Source organism: Humulus lupulus, chromosome 8 (genome assembly GCF_963169125.1).
Source record: "Humulus lupulus chromosome 8, drHumLupu1.1, whole genome shotgun sequence".
Taxonomy (NCBI): Eukaryota; Viridiplantae; Streptophyta; class Magnoliopsida; order Rosales; family Cannabaceae; genus Humulus; species Humulus lupulus.
In genome coordinates, this window is record NC_084800.1 from 25,780,811 (window position 1) to 25,800,962 (window position 20,152).

At 30.2% G+C, this 20,152-nt stretch overlaps 3 protein-coding genes across 12 annotated transcripts; all 3 read left to right on the forward strand.

The window, feature by feature from the left end:
- Positions 1 to 734: 734 nt before the first annotated feature.
- On the forward strand, positions 735 to 7,372 carry LOC133796457 (uncharacterized). Of its 10 annotated transcripts, none has more exons than XM_062233971.1 (9): positions 736 to 1,059; positions 1,907 to 2,243; positions 3,514 to 3,652; positions 3,915 to 4,180; positions 4,350 to 4,394; positions 5,698 to 5,958; positions 6,399 to 6,448; positions 6,551 to 6,603; positions 6,758 to 7,372. In XM_062233971.1, exons 3-9 carry the CDS (start codon positions 3,647 to 3,649, stop codon positions 7,136 to 7,138), a joined length of 1,062 nt encoding a protein of 353 aa, XP_062089955.1. In that variant the 5' UTR covers positions 736 to 1,059; positions 1,907 to 2,243; positions 3,514 to 3,646; the 3' UTR covers positions 7,139 to 7,372. The 10 variants fall into 10 exon arrangements, with proteins under 10 accessions (XP_062089953.1, XP_062089954.1, XP_062089955.1 ...); XM_062233973.1 differs by having other exon boundaries at positions 3,547 to 3,652; XM_062233975.1 differs by having other exon boundaries at positions 3,580 to 3,652.
- LOC133795163 (uncharacterized) lies at positions 777 to 2,158 on the forward strand. Its single transcript, XM_062232615.1, has 3 exons — positions 777 to 1,024; positions 1,113 to 1,134; positions 1,907 to 2,158. Exons 1-3 carry the CDS (start codon positions 777 to 779, stop codon positions 2,156 to 2,158), a joined length of 522 nt encoding a protein of 173 aa, XP_062088599.1.
- A 1,707-nt stretch (positions 7,373 to 9,079) lies between the features above and the next one.
- Positions 9,080 to 10,803, forward strand: LOC133793608 (uncharacterized protein At2g39795, mitochondrial). The gene is made up of 3 exons (XM_062230919.1): positions 9,080 to 9,463; positions 10,049 to 10,377; positions 10,548 to 10,803. Exons 1-3 carry the CDS (start codon positions 9,209 to 9,211, stop codon positions 10,708 to 10,710), a joined length of 747 nt encoding a protein of 248 aa, XP_062086903.1. The 5' UTR covers positions 9,080 to 9,208; the 3' UTR covers positions 10,711 to 10,803.
- The last annotated feature ends 9,349 nt before the right edge of the window (positions 10,804 to 20,152 follow it).

Consider the following 20,152-nt stretch of genomic DNA (forward strand, 5'->3'; position numbering starts at 1 on the left):
TATCATCCTTTGCAACCTTTGCACCCTACACTATTAATATAAACACATGCATTCAATTATTTTTATTTTATTTAATTACCATTTCTTTCAACTATTATATTTATCATAAAAATAAGTAATTGGTAAACAAAATTTACTCATATTTACATTCAATTTACCACCGACCACGTCATAAAAAATATCACATACAAATATTGTATGTCCTAATAAATTAAAGACATCAAAACAGTAATTAGTTTTCTTAAATTTATAAATCTTTTTGTCGTTAAAGAGAAATAAAAGATATGAATGCCTATTTTATTTTTGGAATGTTTACAAAAATACATCAAAGTAAAAAAAATTACTAAAAGTACAGAATTTGAAAAAAAATTACAAAAATATGGAAGAGCGTAATTGTAAATACATTTTTTTTTTAAACTTATAATTTTATAGTAATGTAGTTTTTTTATAACTAAAGTTTACAAGTTTGTAATCATATGTTACAATTTTATAAACAATATTTACGTACTTAACAAAAAATTATAACAAGTAATAACATATTTTTATAATTTTTGTAAAACTACATTTTTTTTTTAAATTTATAGTGCTATTATGTGTAGTTTACAAAACGTTCTTACCTTTAGTTTTCATAAATGGGCTGAATAGTTTCTTTTGGGCCCAATAACCAAACATGCATGGCCTGGGCCTGAGACTGACCTTTCCCAGCCCATTTAGACTGCATGTGAAGTATTCATTATTTCGGCCGACGATTGCTTTCTTTCAGATCCTTCATCGTGATGTTTCGCGCCAGAAAGGACTGGTTTAGAGCTTTGAACCAATTTAAACTCGCTAAAATTGGGAAGCCATTTTCGAGCAATCCCACTACCACGGGCTCCACCAGCAAAGGAGGCGGCAGCGGCGGCGGCGACAAGACTGAGTCCAGTTTAACTAAGTATGACGAGTCGTATCGGCAGTTAGACAATCTCGACTTCATGACCGCCGCTAAGATCCTCTTTACTGATCCTCCCAAGGAAAAGAAATTTGGGTATTTTCCGTAGCCTCAAAATCTCTTCTGCCACGGTTAGTTTTACATTTTTTGTTTCGTTTTGGGTCTTGTTGTTTTGTTCGTACAGGCATTTTGTCGAACACTTTTATGTCTGTTTTGGGTGTTCATGGATGCCACTGTTTTTTAATTAAATAGCACTGGAACACTATTGTAAACTAAGGTAGTCAACTTAGGAATTATTTAAAAGTCTGAAATTGGCATCAACCAGTGAAAAATGATATCTTTAGTCCTGTTAATACAATACCAGTTGCATAAACTTAATTGGGGTGATATGATAACAAAACATAAAACCATCAAATAAATTAATGATATGTTTTAGTACAAGTTCATGTTTCTCACACTTTGTTTATCTTTGTTTTTTGGCATCTCTTTAGTGTTTGACATGTTTTATTGCTTATTAATCTTTGTCGGGTCAAGTTTACTGGTTCAGCCAAGTTTCCTTGGCCTAATCCAGTTTGGGAACACTATCGCTTTGCCTCTTTATTCAATCAAGAACCGTGGATCAAAATACAGTCAAGCTTGGTGTACAACTCTCAAACTCTCTAGTGTTCTCTTTCTAAACACTCAACCCGAGCAATATTTTCCAAACAGTTGTATTGCTTATTACAAAACCCACACCCAACTCTTTTCTTGATCCACTCTCTCTCTCTCAGTTCCGATTGTTCCTGAGCTTCTTCCTCCTTGTTGTTCTATCTTCAAGTGTGAACCAAGTCTGAGTATATATAGGACTTTTTGAAGACTTGCCATTGGCTGGAAGTTGATTATTCTGTTATAACCAATATTGGTTAAATTTTGGAGAAACTAATTCCTACATCTTCTCAATGTTGATCTCTCAATTTCTTTTTATAATCACTATCTTAGGAACTTGAGGTAAAGAAGAAAAAGGAAGATGAAAAGAAAGCAAAAGAACTTGAATTGAAAGCTATTGAAGAAAAAGAAACAGGTAATCCAGAGTTATGGGAGGTGAAAACAAGGCTAGATAAACTAGAGGAATCTCTCAAAAAAATTGTGGCCGAGTCAAAACAGCCAGGCAATGGAGCGGTGAAGAACAATGAAAGAGATGTGGAGAAAAAAGATTTTGCAAGGACTGAGACAGGCAGCAGTAAAGAGTAAATAAGAATCAAGCACATCCATTCACACTGAGAAAGAACCTTGCGGTGGACTTAATTTTCAAGGATAAAAATCAGTCCCGGATGAGGTATTTAAGTACAACAGTTACATAAACTTATTTATGCTACCAATATCCATATTTAAAAAAATTAGTATTTGACATTTAACAAGGTTGCAACAAAAAATAAACATTACATATTTATGTCGTCAAAAAAATTAGTTAAGTATTTAAGTACAACACATACATGAATTTAAGTATTTATGCGACTAATATCCCATAATTCTATAACTATTTACTAATATCCCACGCTATTTTTGAGTGCAAACTTGGCTACATTGCTTTTATTTTTTAATAAATAATTTTTTTTTCATCATCCTTTGTAATTCCATGTTAGATGAGAATTTTAGTGTGAATAATAACATTATTTTTTTAAAACAAACATTTAGTGCTAGTATCTAATTATCCATTATTGAAATTTCATGTTATATGAGAATTTTAGTGTGATGAATAGCATTTTTTGTTTTTTTCAAACAAACATGTAGTGTTAGTATATAATTATTTTATGCTAATTCAGCTTATGATATTGTTTCAAGTCAGATTGAAAGTATTTTTTTTTACAATTGTTTCGAATGGGATGGAAAATATTTGTGTTATCAAAGTAATAATCTCTAGATAAAATACCCCAAAATTTTAAGTGGGTTTTATGTGAAAATATTAATGAGGTTTTCTAGTAATTCAGGGACATATTCAAAATACAAAAATAAAAAAGAAATAAATTAAGGAGGCTTGTTTTCAATTTTATCACGTACGTGGCCTTAGTTTGATTAACCCTTAAGCCCTAAATTGTTGTAAATCCCAGACCCTGCCATCAATCCCAATTCCCCTACCTTCCTCCCTCGCTCAAGCACTCATCAATGGCTCGCCTGATCCGACCTTTGAGAAAAACCCTTTATTCTATGTCACCATCTTCTTCTGGTTCCTCTTCCAAACCTCTAGCTTTGTTGCAACTTCACCAGCAACCACATATCTCCCTCTTAAATACCCATCTCTCTCCACAATCTCCAAGAACATACATTTCGGAAATGTGCAAATCGGCCTTCGATGGCAACCTTCTTAGGCTCCTCCGTAATGAGATCCAGTACGAAGTGGAGGCCTCACCTCCTGACCAGGTAACTTGTAATTTTTGTATTGCTTTCTCAAGCTTTGTTGTGGTTATTGGATTTGTGGAGCTTGAAACCAATGAGAAATTTTGTTTGTGTTCCTAACTTTCACAACCAACATTTGGGAAATTATGTTTATGTCTTCGTTTTTACTTGGTGGGAATTACAAGTTTTGAATTTATTTTCTTTCCCTGAAGATTGTGCTAGTTTGTGATCGTTTAATCGAACAGTGATAGTCAAAGAACTTATTTTTTCGATGAAAGAAACCAGGAAACTTCCCCAGATAGCTGATCCCGTTACGACTTTTGGGCTTGGTTGAGATACTAAATCATGAAGGTGATTAAGTACCTTTTATTTTTCTTCTCTTGACTGTAAGTTATAAAATTCAGGTTAATTGAGTCGAACTTATTTCTATGCTTGAACTATATAAATCTTTTTGATGAGTCCAGCATTGAGTCATGTTGTTTCTCTAATCTAGGAATTAATCCTTCGATTGAATTTTAATTTTACTTTTCAACCTTGTCCTAAAACCTTAGAGAACAAACAGGTAGTCATTGCATTATGAGTTTAAAATATGTCTTGTTTCCTTCTGTAACAGCCAGTTACAAAATTTGATTCATTTGCAATTGATAGCCGACCTGGAGAGCAATGGGTTAGCTTGAAAAGAAAATTGGAGGATGAAGATATAAAAATCGAAGCTACCATGTTTGATGGGGTTGTTACTTCTTCAAAATCGGGTGCGCCTGTTGTTGGAAAAGATGATGTGGAGTTTCACATTAGCGCAGAAGAAATTGAGAGTGACAGTGTTTCGATTCGGAAACAAGAAAATGTGCCTGCTAAGCCTTATCCTGGTCCTGTATTTAAGTAAGAACTTCAGCATTTGGTTTTTATTAGGAAATGAACTAACTTAAAGAAGCTAAAATTTGGAATACATGAGCCTGATTAAACAAAAATTTGATTCAGTTGTCTTGTTAGATTTCGGTTTTATTCCATGGCAACACCTAATGTGTTCTTTGTGTTTTCTATTGTTCAGGGAGTTGGGTGAGAATCTTCTGCTAATGGGTTCCACCGGCGGCAGGTAGTGTCGCACTGTCTATTATTTATTTGTTTATAATAAAATTTATAGTATAGCTTGGTGGTGATGTTGTTCTTGTATAATTCTGGGTTTTGAAAAAAAAATGAAAAATATAAAATATAAAATTTGGGGTTGGAATTACATAATGATTAATATAGTCACAATGTGATACTGAGCTGTGTTTCAATTCTTATTCTATTATAAAATTTTGGATTTTTATTTTTATTTTTTTGGGAGAAAGTAACGTACATTAATTATGGTACATAGTGGGTGTGACGCATATTTTAAGATGGCCTCTAATTAGTGGGGTTTCTTTTTTTTTTTAATACATTTAATATACATAATAAATATGAATGTTTTTGGATTTATTTTAAAGAAAGAAGGGGGTTTTAAATTATTGAAATTAAAATTCTTAAAGACTAGAAATTTATTCACATTACCTCATAATCTTCTTCAAACAACATTTTATTGGTCGATTAGGTCGATAGCTTGCTTTTTTAAGGAAATAAAATTAAATAAAAAGATGATGTTGACAAGAGTGAAATGGACATTGAATTCTTGAAAATGGAGTTAGAATGTTATTTAGAAGTGGCCATAATCATATCATATCATTTGGAATTGCCTTTTCAACCTTTGCACCCTACACTATTAACCTAAACACAAGCATTCAATTATTTTTATCTTATTTTATTTTATTTTATTACCATTTCTTTTAACTATTATATTTATCATAAAAATAAATAATTGGTAAACAAAATTTACTCATATATTTACATTCAATTTACCACCGACCACGTTATAAAAAATATCACATAAATCTTGTATGTCCTAATAAATTAAAGACATCAAAACAGTAAATAGTTTATTTAAATGTATAAATCTTGTTGTCAAAGACAAATAAAAGATAGGAATGTGTATTTTATTTTTTGGGAGTTTACAAAAATAAAAATATAGAATTAATTGTAAAGACAGTTTTTTTTTTAACAAAACTTAAAAATTAACTGTAACTAAAGTTTAGAAATTTGTAATCATATTTTATAATTTTACAAAATTTACAGACTAAATAAAAAAATTTAACATAATAACATATTGTTATCTGCATTTTTATAATTTTTGTAAAATCACATATTTTTTTTAAAATTTATAGTGCTATGTCTTACCTTTAATTTTCACAAATGGGCTGTATAGATTTTTTGGGCCCAATAACAAAACATTTATGGCCTGGGCCTGAGACTGACCTTTGGCCAGCCCATTTAGACTGCATGAGAAGTTTTCATTATTTCGGTCGACGATTGCTTTCTTTCAGATCCTTCATCGTGATGTTTCGCGCCAGAAAGGACTGGTTTAGATCTTTGAACCAATTTAAACTCACTAAAATTGGGAAGCCATTTTCGAGCAATCCCTCTACCACGGGCTCCACCAGCAAAGGAGGTGGCAGCGGCGGCGGCGACAAGACTGAGTCCAGTTTAACTAAGTATGACGAGTCGTATCGGCAGTTAGACAATCTCAACTTCATGACCGCCGCTAAGATCCTCTTTACTGATCCTCCCAAGAAAAAGAAATTTGGGTATTTTTCGTAGCCTCAAAATCTCTTCTGCCATGGTTAGTTTTACATTTTTTGTGCGTGTTTTGTTCCGTTTTGGGTCTTGTTGTTTTGTTCTTACAGGCATTTTGTCGAACACATTTATGCTTGTTTTGGGTGTTCATAGATGCCACTGTTTTTTAATTAAATAGCACTGGAACGCTACTGTAAACTAAGGTAGTCAACTTAGGAATTATTTAAAAGTCTGAATTTGGCATCAACCAGTGAAAAAAGATATCTTTAGTCCTGTTAATACAATGCCAGTTGCATAAACTCAAGGGTGATATGATAACAAAACATAAAGCCATCACATAAATTAATGATATGTTTTAGTACAAGTTCATGTTTTTCACACTTTGTTTATCTTTGTTCTTTGGCATCTCTTTAGTGTTTGACATGTTTTATTGCTTATTAATCTTTGTCAGGTTAGATTTCCACCTGGTACAACTCTTCTTTGTCTTGATGCCTTCATTGGGTATTACCAAGTTTTCAATTTTAATGTAGGTCGTCTAATATATTGGACTTATCTATTGATTTTGGGACTCATATCTAAACTAGCTTATTTCATATGTAACAGCTGTATATTTGGTAGCCCAATATGCTCGTTATGAAATAAAAAGAATGGAACAGGTGACCAAATTTTTTTTTTCTTACTTATCTGTCTTCCCTTTTTCGTTACTGTTTTTTTCAATTTGTAGGTGTTGCAACTCCAAAGAACTATTGTCCTTCTTCATAGTCTTCTCAATGTTGATCTCTCAATTTCTTTTTATAATCACTATCTTAGGAACTGGAGGTAAAGAAGAAAAAGGAAGATGAAAAAAAAGCAAAAGAACTTGAATTGAAAGCTATTGAAGAAAAAGAAACAGGTAATCCAGAGTTGTGGGAGGTGAAAACAAGGCTAGATAAACTCGAGGAATCTCTCAAAAAAATTGTGGTCGAGTCAAAACTGCCAGGCAATGGAGCGGTGAAGAACAGTGAAAGAGATGTGGAGAAAAAAGATATTGCAAGGACTGAGACAAGCAGCAGTAAGAGTAAATCAGAATCTAGCACATCCATTTACACTGAGAGAGAACCTTGCGGTGGACCTAATTTTCAAGAACAAAAACCAGGCCCGGGTGAGGGGAAGGAAGGTAAGCAAGCCTCGGCAGTTTCCAATCCCAGGTAGAATCAGACTAACACCATCCAAGATGAAGGAATATCTCAAGGACGCCAAAGTTGAACAGAATGGGTTTTTGGCTTTAAATCCTTACCGCTTGTAACTATCTTCTTGCAGCATGAAGCAAATCATTTAATTGTGGTGCTATTCCAATCATTTTGTGTGGAACATCTTAAGCAAATTTTGTCGCATAACAATTTCAAAGTAATAAGAATTTGACTAGCAAATTTTGTTGCATGACAATTCCAAAGTAGTAGCCAGACGAATCATGGTTAATTTTTGTAGCATTTATATAAAGGTATATTGATATATATTCTTATCATTGTCATTCCACTTGATTTGGCTATTATACAAAGCACATTAATACACTAAAATTACAGTTATAAATGTACAATTAAAACACACGAGAAATAGTACTAATTATCTAACCAAGACACTTAATAACTAATTTCCACAAAAATACATGAACTTGAAGGAATAAACAATAAATCATGAACAAAACATCGTATAGTCATACAATGAGAACATGAACAAAACATCATATAGTCATACAATGAGAACATGAATAAAACATCATATAGTCATACAATGAGAACTTACATGTAGTTTGTCCATATGTGTAGAACTGTCACGAACTAATTGTACAATATTCATTTGATAATCTTTAAAGATATTTAATGAACAGGGATGGAGCGAGAACTTTTATGATAAAGTACGAAGGAAAAGAAATATACTGATAATAAATATGAAGATTGAATGTAAAATATACTTCTCTAACAGTTATTTGGTAGAACATAGATGAAAAGTATAAAAAAGGAAGAAAAAATAATCTTATTTTATAATTATTATTATCATGTAATTTTTTAAAAGGAAATTATTAATTTAAATTTTGGTATATATGCCAAAAAATGGTATATAAAAGTTATTTAGTAAGATAAAAGTAGTATTTTTATATTAATAATTTTTTAGATATTGGCGGTATAAATACCTAAGTTAATAAATACCTTATCTTTAATTTTTGTTGCAATTCTTACTTTTTTTCCATTAACAGAAAAATATCAAATATGAATATTGATAGTATAAATACTTAAGTTTATGTAACAGTCAAATATCTAAATAATTTTTTTAAAAAAATTTAAAAATAAAAAGTTTATTATTTATGCTACAAATATTAAAATTTAAGTATTTAAGTGCAATTTATGTCGCTAATAGTAATAAAAAATAAATATTATGTATTTATGTCATAAAAAAAATAAAGTAGGTATAACACATATATGCATTTAAATATTTATGCAGTGAATATCCTATAATTCTTTAACTATTTACTAATATCCCACACTATTTTTTAGTGCAAACTTGGCTACATTGTTATTTTTTTAATAAATAAAAAAAATCTAACATGTATTTTTTTTTCATCATCTCTTGTAATTCCATGTCAGATAAGAATTTTAGCGTGATTAATAGTATTATATTCTTTTCAAACAAACATTTAGTGCTAGTATCGAATTGTCCATTGTAGATGAGAATTTTAGTGTGATGAATAACATTTTTTTTTTCAAACAAATATGTAGTGTTAGTATATAATAATTTTATGCTAATTTCAGATTGTTTCAAGTCAGATTGAAAGTATTTTTTTTTACAATTGTTTCGAATGGGATGGAAAATATTTTTGTTATCAAAGTAATAATCTCTAGATAAAATACCACAAAATTTTAAGAGGGTTTTATATGAAAATATTAATGAGGATTTTTAGTAATTCAGGGACATATTCAAAATACAAAAATAAAAAAGAAATAAATTAAGGTGCTTTGTTTTCAATTAGGGATTGTTAAGGTGTATTAATACCGACCGAAGAGGTAGCTTTATTCGTGCAATCCAATATCAAATTTCAATTATATAAATTTAATAAGAATTATAGTATATCTCCGACTAATCATAACACATAACAAGACTCTTTTCAATTTTATCACGTACGTGGCTTTAGTTTGAATAACCCTTAAACCCTAAATTGTTGTAAACCCCAGACCCTGCCATCAATCCCAATTCCCATCCCTTCCTTCCTCGCTCAAGCACTCGTCAATGGCTCGCCTTATCCGACCTTTGAGAAAAACCCTTTATTCTATATCACCATCTTCTTCTGGTTCCTCTTCCAAAACTCTGGCTTTGTTGCAACTTCACCAGCAACCACATATCTCCCTCTTAAATACCCATCTCTCTCCACAATCTCCAAGAACATACATTTCGGAAATGCGCAAATCGGCCTTCGATGGCAACCTTCTTAGGCTCCTCCGTAATGAGATACAGTACGAAGTGGAGGCCTCACCTCCTGACCAGGTAACTTGTAATTTTCGTATTGCTTTCTCAAGCTTTGTGGTTATTGGATTTGTGGAGCTGGAAATCGATGAGAAATTTTGTTTGTGTTCCTAACTTTCACAACCAACATTTGGGAATTTTGTTTATGTCTTCGTTTTTACTTGGTGGGAATTATAAGTTTTGAATTTGTTTTCTTTCCCTGAAGATTGTGCTAGTTTGTGATTGTTTAACCGAACAGTAATAGTCAAAGAATTTATTTTTTCGATGAAAGAAACCACGAAACTTCCCCAGATAGCTGATCCCATTATGACTTTTGGGCTTGGTTGAGATACTAAATCATGAAGGTGATTAAGTACCTTTTATTTTTCTTCTCTCGACTGTAAGTTATAAAATTCAGGTTAATTGAGTCGAACTTATTTCTATGCTTGAACTATATAAATCTTTTTGATGAGTCCAGCATTGAGTCATGTTGTTTCTCTAATCTGGGAATTAATCTTTCGATTTAATTTTAATTTTACTTTTCAACCTTGTCCTAAAACCTTAGAGAACAAACAGGTAGTCATTGCATTATGAGTTTAATCTATGTCTTGTTTCCTTCTGTGACAGCCAGTTACAAAATTTGATTCATTTACAATTGATAACCGACCTGGAGAGCAATGGGTTAGCTTGAAAAGAAAATTGGAAGATGAAGATATAAAAATCGAAGCTACCATGTTTGATGGGGTTGTTACTTCTTCAAAATCGGGTGCGCCTGTTGTTGGAAAAGATGATGTGGAGTTTCACATTAGCATGATTGTTAACATCTCCAAAGAGGGAAGTGGTCATATGGTGGAGATCATGTGCTCGGCTTGGACAGAAGAAATTGAGATTGGCAGTGTTTCGATTCGGAAACAAGAAAATGTGCCTGCTAAGCCTTATCCTGGCCCTGTATTTAAGTAAGAACGTCTGCGTTTGGTTTTTATTAGGAAATGAAATAACTTAAAGAAGCTAAAATTTTGAATACATGAGCCTGATTAAACAAAAAATTTGATTCAGTTGCCTTGTTAGATTTCGGTTTTATTCCATGGCAACACCTAATGTGTTCTTTGTGTTTTCTAATGTTCAGGGAGTTGGATGATGAACTGCAGAACTCACTGTATGATTTTTTGGAAGCGAGAGGCATAAATGATCAACTCGCTGTGTTCTTGCACAAGTACATGAAGAACAAAGATAAAACTGAGTTTATTAAATGGATGGAAACTGTAAAATCTTTTGTTGAAAAGAATTAAAGATTGGTTGGCCCAGTTAAATTTTGAATTTTGAATAAGGTTGTATATACTTTATTTGCATTGGCTAGTGAAAATTGAACCGAAGTCTGCACATATGTATTTGTTTTCCCCTCTTGCATATATGATCTTTTAAAATTTGATAAAAAGAAATAAACCCGTGGGGGCTGTTTGCAGTAATACTGTATATAAGTTTTCAAATACTATTAATGGAATTTTAGTAAAAAGATATTTATTTAGTCCAACTCTAAATTGCTCTTCACTACTTCGGGACACAACTTCTTCCTAAAACATATAAAACAATCTTCACTACTATACCAGTGTCTTCCTGAGATTAATTTTAAAGAAAAATTATTCAACTATACTTACACTATGTTTGGTAGGGAGGAGAGATGGGTGGATGGAGAGGGTTGGAGGGAGAGTAGTGGAATGAGAGGTTGAATCCTTTTGTTTGAGAGATGGGTGGATGGAGAGCGTTGGAGGAAGAGTAGTGGTATGAGAGGTTGAATCCTTTTGTTTGGCAAGAGGGAGAGAGGAAGGGAGAGGAGAGATGGAGGGAGACATTCTCCCTCCAAAGGTTCAAAATTCATTCCCTCCATATCCAAGAAAAAGACAAAAAAATATTATGTAAATGACATATATGTCTTTTTAAAAAATAATAAATATTTATATTAAAAATATAAAATGGTAATTTTAATAATTAATTTCCTCTCCATCCTTCCAACTTTACTCCTAATACCAAACAACACAAATAAGAGCAACTATCCTCTACGTCCTTCCTAAACTTTCCATCCATCCTATTCTCTCTCTTTCCTACCAAACATAGCCTTAGTTAACAAGTCTGGGAACTATGAATCATGGCATGGTCACTTGGGTCTGATCCAATTCTTATGGGGATTTTTCATAAATATGGCTTTTATGCTATTAGTGTGCAAAAATATGGGATTATATTTTTCCTAATTTGTATAGGAAAATTTATTAAAGGAAAAAACAAAGTATGAGAAACACAATTGCTAACTAACTAAATATGGAAGCTAAATTTAAAATCAAAACACATCAGCCAAACAGAGGTACTATTGTAAATTCTCATTCCACTCTTATCTCTCTCTCTCTCTCTCAAACCCCAGCCACACAAACTCTTTCTTTCTCCAAACCCAGCCACACAAACCTTTTCTCTTTCCAAACCCAGTCGCACCATCCCTTCCAGCTCCGCCCGGCGCAAATCCCCTCCAGCTTCGCCGAATCTGCGACCCCAAAGCAGAACCTAGCTCTGGCGAATCCTTGACCCTCTGTTCAAGAGCCCCATCCGTTCGAGACCCCAGCTCCGTTCGAGAGCCCCATCCGAGCGCGAGCCCAGGCACGACACCACCATCTCCACGGCGAACCACCTCCCAGCTCCACGGCGAGATTGTTTCAGCCATTTTCATATATGATTTTTTTTTTCAGATCTGAACCCAGGCAGCGGAGAGGCAGGCGCGACCTAGACACGAATCCAGGCGGGGATGGGTGCTCGAATTCTGGGCTCTCGGGTTGCCTAGGCTGAGTGCGATCCGTGGTGTTGGGAGCTGCACAAAACGACGAGGATGATTGGGGTTGCGACGGGGTTCTGCATGCAGGGGATAGGGGGTTCTAGTGGTGGTCGGAGGTGATGCGGGAGGTGGTTGGAGTGGAGGGTCGGCAATGAGAGGCATGTGGCAGCTATGGTTTTTGGTGAGGGAAGAGAAAAAGATGGGAGAGAGAGAAAAGGGGAAAAAAAATATCTAGGCAGCTATGGTTTTTTTCTTCTTTCTATCTTCAGGTTTGTGCTAACTAGTTACATATACGTTCTTTGTGTGTATATTTATGAGAGTAACGGGTCAATTACACGTTCTTTGTGTATATATTTATAGGGGTAACTGGTTACCGTCACGTTCTTTAAGTGTATATTTGATATTTCTGGGTTCTTTATAGTAACCGGTTACCTTCATGTTGTGATATGTGTGTATATTTTTGGGTTTTTTATGGTAACTGATTACCTATATTACTAAAATTATAGTCACTTTTTTTTTAATAAAGTGTTATTCCTCTTTTTCTTTCAAATTTGGTGTTTATTTTCATATTTAATATGAGTAGCCCGTCATTCCTTTTATGGTAACTAATTATCCCTCTTATGACAGAAGGTTACTCCTCTCAGGGTAATTGATTACCCCTCCTGACAACTAGTATTTAACCTAGATCTAGGATTTTTTGTGAAATATCAATCAAGTAACTGGTTACCTTATCTAGGCTTTGGAAAAAAAAGTACAATCTAAAAAAACAATGTTTATAATAAATAAAAATAATAATAAACACAATTCATATTACAAAAAAAAATTGCAAAACAACCGAAGAAAAATTTAATATAAAAATAGTTATATAAAAAAAAACAATTAAGCTAAAAAACTAATAATCAAATTACAAAAATACTCATCCAACTTAATAAAATTTGATTAAGAGTAAAACTATGGCATAAACTAACTTTTATACAAAAATATGGGAAACTAAACCATAAAAGTTAAAATTCTTAAAAAAAACCATATAATAACTTTTTTATTGGAAAAAAAAACCATATTTTTGTAAACTTTATTAAAAAAACCTCATATAAAATGTAATTACCTCACTTCTTATTCATGATTAATGACATGACAATTTGGTGTTTTACAAAGCCTTTTCAAAGGTATTGTAAACACAACTCATATTTTCTTAGGGAAAAAAAAAATTATAAAACCATATAGTAACAAAATTTGTATCCAGCAGAAAAACAAAATTTGTATAAATTTAGACAAGTGTTATATTTGGTACACAATTTGGCATTGTACTCCAGTATATAGGAACAATTTAAGATGTAAATTGATATAAAATTAATAAATAATTTTTTCGACAAAATAATTATAATTATTGGAAAATCATTTTTTCCCTTTTTATTTTTATTCTGTAATGGCAATATTATATTTAATATGCTACATTTCAAACAACTTTTAGTATGTACCTAATTAAGTTGGCATTGCTTTTAGCACAATATTAGAATAAAAAAATTTACTAAATTATAACACTTACTTAACACTCCATTGAAAATGTAACAAAAAAATAAATAAAAAATCGATAGAAGCATCTCAACAAGTGTCGGTAAGATTATTTGTTTCTAATATTGTTTCTTTAATGTTATTAGGCAAACACAACGTGCAATGTATTTATTTAGTTTTATTTAGAAAATATATTCATTTATTTTATTTATATTTTTTAATTCTTATTTAAATGTTAAATAAATAAACAATGTCATATATTATAAAGGAATGACGTAAATATATTAAAAAAAATTATGCCAAAACATTGTCTATAGTTTTTGAAAAATGATAGTTTTTAATTTATTTTTAAAAAATCGTAAAATCAAGAATTTGTTAGATATACAATTTTTAAATGTAAATATATGGTGCATTCTAATATTAAAGTAAATTATTTGTTGTTGTTTATTAGTTTTAAATTTAGTGTTCATAATAATTTAAATTTTGGTATTTTTTATGTTTTGATTTATATATTATATATGATGATTCTAGTTTTAATTTTAAAAAAAAATTATTAATTTTTTTTAGAAAAAATATTTAGTAGTGTTGACGCCATTTTTTGTTAACTTGAAAATGAGAGCAATTAAACTGGAATATACCAGAGGAAATAAAAGAATATGAAAACAGGAAGTTTTTACGTGGATCAGTAGTTAAATCTGCTTAGTCCACGAGTCTGTGTTATAAGTACTTGGGAGTTTTCTGGAAACTTTTCAGTGAACAGTTGCCCAGAGTTTTATCTCAAAATCTCCAGATTTCGGTCCTTTACAAATGGAGTTTCCTTCTCTATTTATAGAGAAGATTTCAGAATTCGTTCCGACATATTTCGGGAAGATATTCTGTGAATCAAACAATATAATGCCTTTTAATGCATTATTTCCTACATACACGGAAATATCCCATAAAACGTGAGATTGGATAACAAATTATATAATATCCCTTAAGCATAGGGATTTTACAACAATAAATATATTCACATGTAACTGATTGACTCAGATGCGGAGTCGACTACATCTACGAGACTTTGTGCCGTTCGCGAGCTCGTCGTCTCACTTCGTCTATGCTCAGAACAAGTAATCACTAGCGAAGTCATCACATTCGAGCTCACACTTTTCGAGCTCGAACCATTTCGTCGGAAGGCAAATGATGTATCAGAGAAATATATACAAGTGTCAAACCATGCTATTGCGAGCTCATAGCACATTCGAGGCTCCATACTCCTCGAGCGTTCGAGGTCGCTGTTTACAAGAAAACGGTCTGACTGAAGGGACATATGACGACCGTGCATATTTCGCTCACACCTAATAAGCCTAGATTTCAAGATCATAACTTCTCATGCTCGAAATCTGGGTGTAAGAAGTAGAATAAAATATTCAAATATTCTAAATTAAAACTATGAATTTAAAAAAGTTATTTGATCAAATTTTTATTATTTAATTTTAAAATAAAATTAAAGCCAACAAAAAATTATATATAAATATATACTATTTAATTAATGGCTAAAATAATTAAAATGAGTAATTTCTCATAAAAAAAACTAAACGACAAAATAAGAAATATGTATATTTATGTCTTATGTCACGATTACATATATATTTGGATAAAAAAAATACATTAAATGACAAAATAAATAATTAATAAAAAATAATTAATTTAAGCACATAAATATTTTTCTTTTATAGTTTTGAAAATATAATTGATAGAGTAATTTAAATACTTTAATATGAAATTTTATAATATGTGATGAGAAATTATTATGACTCATTTATTATTTTTGTTTTCAATTGATTTACCTTATTTAGATGAATTTAAAACTAATGGAAACCAACAATTTCTATTAAACTCACATTTATAATATATATTGGGTCAAAACAACGTATAATGCACATTTATTTAGTTTTTATTTAGAAAATGTATTAATTATTTTTATTATGTTGTTTTAATTATCATATTAATTACAAATAGACAAAAATATTATATATATTATAAAAGAATGATAGAAACATATTAAAAATAAATTAAATCAAAACATTATTTATGATTTAAAAAAAAAATAACAAAATCGTTAAACCAAGAATCCGTTAAATACATATTTTTTATATATAAATATATAGTACATTCTAGTTTTAAAATTATTAAATAATTTTTTTCTAATTTCCTTTAAAAAAATACGTATGAATTTCAATATAATAAATAGTACAAAAAATTAAATGAAAACTATGAATTTATCAAATTTTAATTATTTAATTTAAATTTTTTTAAAGCCAACAATGAGTTATATATACATTTATATTTTTTAATTTATAGCTAGAATAATTAAAATAAGTAATTTCTCATTAAAAAAATAAACAGTAAAATAAGAAAATATATATTTATGTATTATTTCACTATTACATATACATTTAGATAAACAAAATATGTTAATTGACAAAATAAATAATTTATAAAAGAAAGAATAAAACATTAAGCACATAAATATTTTTCGGTTATAATTTTGATTTTTGAAAATATATAGAATTGATAGAGTAATTTAAATACTTTAATATGAAATAGATAGTTTCTAATAATCTTATAAATAAAAAATCTCCAATTTTAAAATATGTGATGAGAAATTATTATGACTTATTTATTTATCTTATATAGATGGTTTTATTATTTTTTATTTTTTAAAAAAAATTATTTACTTTATTTAGATAATTTTAAAACTAATGGTGTTATAAAACATTAAAAAAATGTTAAATATGACATAAACACAACAATTAAGTATCTTTAATAAAACAAAATAACAAAAGGTTTGCAAACAAGATGGACCAGTGTAGCAATATTTCATTTTTGAACTCCAATATAAGTTTAATAATGGAAAAAAAAAACATCATGCTATATGAAATCAATGATAGGAATAGCATTAAAAAATAATTTATACAGAATTATTATTTTTAGAAAAAAACTATATATATGATAGCGTTGGCCCAACAAAATGATAGTATATAGAATAGTTATAAATAAAATTAGTAGAGTAGTAGGCTGCTAATTAAGTGTTTCGGTTATTTGGGCACTCGATGTCAATCTCAATTACTAGCTAGGCGCTCTCTCCTAAGTGCTATGCGATTAGACCAATATTTTTATTTGGTAGTTTTAAGCTGTCTTTTGCTTAATTAATTTTCATGGGGTTTTAATAATACTAAAATACCTTTTAATCAATCAATAAATAAAAAATATTTATTTAAAAATTAATTTTAATAAGATAATAATACTCTTTCATTTTATTTAAAATTGTTTTTATAAAAATATATTTTTCTAAAAAAAAGGAAAGCTAATATTAAAAAGCTATAATTTTCGTATATGCAGACGTCTTAACCCAATAATTTGTTTTAACTAATAATAATACTTACGTTGTTATTTAATCTGTTTTGTAGTTCAAAATCATTACAAGATAATATAAAATAAGGCATCAAAATATATATGATCAATTAATACATTTATATATAAATATATAAAATGTGTAAATATTCTATTTGAATAAAGTTACCCTTTAATTATATTGCATCATATTCTCAGATTTTGTTGCGAGTTGTTTAACAAAATTTTTTCTGAAGAATATGATGGCATTGAAGAACAAGATCAAATGCATAGAGTTTTACACTTACTTGAAGTATTATATATTTAACTTAAAAAATAACTATTATGAAAATGGAGCTCATCATAATATTTTGTACTATACAATATAATATAGGAATTTTCTTAGGCAGGGCATCATTTTTGCCTCCATCATTATATGTTTGGAAAACAGACTGTTTGAACTCTAATTTTGGTATCGTAAATTATTCATAATTTTTTAAAAATTAGCAGGACACCTATTATAACTATCATGTACAGTACAATATAAAAAACCTAATAAGAAGCTCCCTATCATACATATATATATAAATATATATGAGAATTTTTCTATATGAGCTTCACTTTAAACCCTACCGGTGAGAATCTCAGTGTTCTCGACTCGTGAACAGTTTTCGGCGCGATCTTTTTTATGACCGTGTATATTGTAGCTATTTAGAGCATCCTGCAAATTTTCAGAAAATTCTGATTAGTTTACAGTACCGAAAACTAAGTTCAAACATGTTGTTGCACACGTGACTAATTTTTTTTATGCACGTGGAAATCAACATGTTTGAGCCTATTTTTCAGTACTGTAAACTATTTGGAATTTTATGAAAATTTACAGGATGCTCTAAAAAGTTACAATATACACGGTCATTAAAAAAATCGCGCCGAAAACTATTTACGGGTCGAGAACACTGAGAGCCCCACCAATAAAACTTAAAGTGAATCCCCTTCCCCTGTATATATAGGAATTCTACTATAGAATTGTTCATATATATATATATATATATTTATAGGACAATTCTTCTATAGGAGTTTCACTTTAAGCCCTACCGGTAGGGCTCTCAGTGTTTCTCGACCCGTGAACAGTTTTCGGCGCGATTTTTTTTATGACTGTGTATATTGTAGCTATTTAGAGCATCCTGCAAATTTTTAGAAAATTTCAAATAGTTTACAGTACCGAAAACTAGGTTCAAACATGTTATTTTCCACACGCATAAAAAAAATTAGTCACCCGTGCAACAATATGTTTGAACCTAGTTTTCGGTACTGTAAACTATTCAAAATTTTCTGAAAATTTGCAGGATGCTCTAAATAGCTACAATATACACGCTCATAAAAAAAATTACACCGAAAACTGTTCACAGGTTGTAAATACTAAAAATCCTACCAATATAACTTAAAATGAAACCCCTATTGGAGAATTCCCCTTAATTTATATAATTATAATCATGTTAAAAAAAAAACTCTTTTCTAGATGCTCGTGGGTCACTTATTCTTTTATGCCGAATACGTAGCCATTGATTAATTAATGCCTAGAAAAAAGTGGACTTACCTTTCAACTATAGCATTGGCTATAAGGGGAAAAGAAGAGAAAATAATAGAAAATGATTTTTTTTTTAAAAAAAAAAATAGTATTGTAAGGATTAATAATGAACTGACAAAAACCAATGTCAAAGGATAAGATTCTAAGCCATCGGATCTGCCCCGCCATTTGTAAGCAATGTGCACGAGTTCAAAGCTGACCAAATGCCCTACATTTTTTTTGGATATGTTGGATAGTCAATGTCATATACATACATACTTATATATATATAATACTTAATTATAATGAGTTATTAGCCTTAATAAACACCGTATGTAATCCATATATATTATAAGCATTGAGGATAATTCTTTAAACAACATAGCAATAGACCACTGAGGTCGGTGGTATAATAGTTGGATTCTGTCTAGTTTTTTTACTATTGATTTGATCTAAACTTCTTAAATATTATTTTTTTATTTTGAGAAATTTAATAGTTCTTACTTCAAACTTAGGTTGACGATACATTTAACCTAATTCGAGTGTGAATTTCTGATAATATATAAGGTCTCATTCATTAAAATACTATTTAGCAAAGAGACAAAGATGAATTTGGCAATAGTAATAAAAAGTTTGTTCGCCAAAGCAATTGTGGAAACTTTTTTTTTCTTTCTTTTTTTTTTTTTGAAAGGGAGCAATTGTGGAAACTTGATCGTTGTTAATTATACTCTGTTGTTATTAGTCAATATGAACAGTTAATAATGGAAAGGTGAGAGTTAAAAAAGACAAGCTTTTATGTCAATACAACAAGTATTTATATATATATATATGTATATTATATATACATGTCTATGTCCATGTGGGTGATGTTGATTATCTCTCTACTATTGTTTTTAAATATTTTAATTTGGTTGATTGAAACGGACAAATAATATTATTACTATGCTAATGAGGGGAGAGGAAGACTAAGTCATACTTTATTTAGTTTTTTATAACACTATTTTCCACCTAATCTCAGCAACATGATAGCTCCAAATCTTTCATGTATCTCTTTTTCTAATATAAATATATAAATATATTCTATTCCAAAAGTTGTTCCTTAATTGAGAGGCGAAATCAATGGTTTTTTCCACAATTGTTTTTTAATGGACAAATATGGTTAAAGAATAAGGCAGTGTAACACAAAATAAATGGACAACCTAACTGATCTTAATTTCCACAGCATGTGGGCATTAGAAGTTAAAATTAAAGATTTTTCATTTGGAAGATTTCAGTGTGTGACATTTGGGTTAGTCTATCACACTCTCTTTTGTTTAATAATATTATGATAATAGTTAAGTGTCATAATGACACATCTTTCAGTTACTTTCATCTTAATTTGAGGAGAATTTTGTTCTATTAAGACTAACTCAACCCCCACATTATATTGTAGGTTAGTAAACATCAAAAAGATCTGGACCCA

Excerpts from the sequence above, each read along its gene's own strand:
- LOC133795163 (XM_062232615.1), top strand. The coding sequence starts at position 777 with ATGTTTCGCGCCAGAAAGGACTGGTTTAGAGCTTTGAACCAATTTAAA. Across the intron at positions 1,025-1,112 it reads CCCAAGGAAAAGAAATTTGG|GCATTTTGTCGAACACTTTT; the intron begins GTATTTTCCGTA and ends TTGTTCGTACAG. Across the intron at positions 1,135-1,906 it reads ATTTTGTCGAACACTTTTAT|GAACTTGAGGTAAAGAAGAA; the intron begins GTCTGTTTTGGG and ends TCACTATCTTAG.
- LOC133796457 (XM_062233969.1), top strand. The coding sequence starts at position 3,071 with ATGGCTCGCCTGATCCGACCTTTGAGAAAAACCCTTTATTCTATGTCA. Across the intron at positions 4,395-5,697 it reads ATGGGTTCCACCGGCGGCAG|ATCCTTCATCGTGATGTTTC; the intron begins GTAGTGTCGCAC and ends GCTTTCTTTCAG. Across the intron at positions 6,604-6,757 it reads AAATAAAAAGAATGGAACAG|GAACTGGAGGTAAAGAAGAA; the intron begins GTGACCAAATTT and ends TCACTATCTTAG.
- LOC133793608 (XM_062230919.1), top strand. The coding sequence starts at position 9,209 with ATGGCTCGCCTTATCCGACCTTTGAGAAAAACCCTTTATTCTATATCA. Across the intron at positions 9,464-10,048 it reads AGGCCTCACCTCCTGACCAG|CCAGTTACAAAATTTGATTC; the intron begins GTAACTTGTAAT and ends CTTCTGTGACAG. Across the intron at positions 10,378-10,547 it reads TATCCTGGCCCTGTATTTAA|GGAGTTGGATGATGAACTGC; the intron begins GTAAGAACGTCT and ends TCTAATGTTCAG.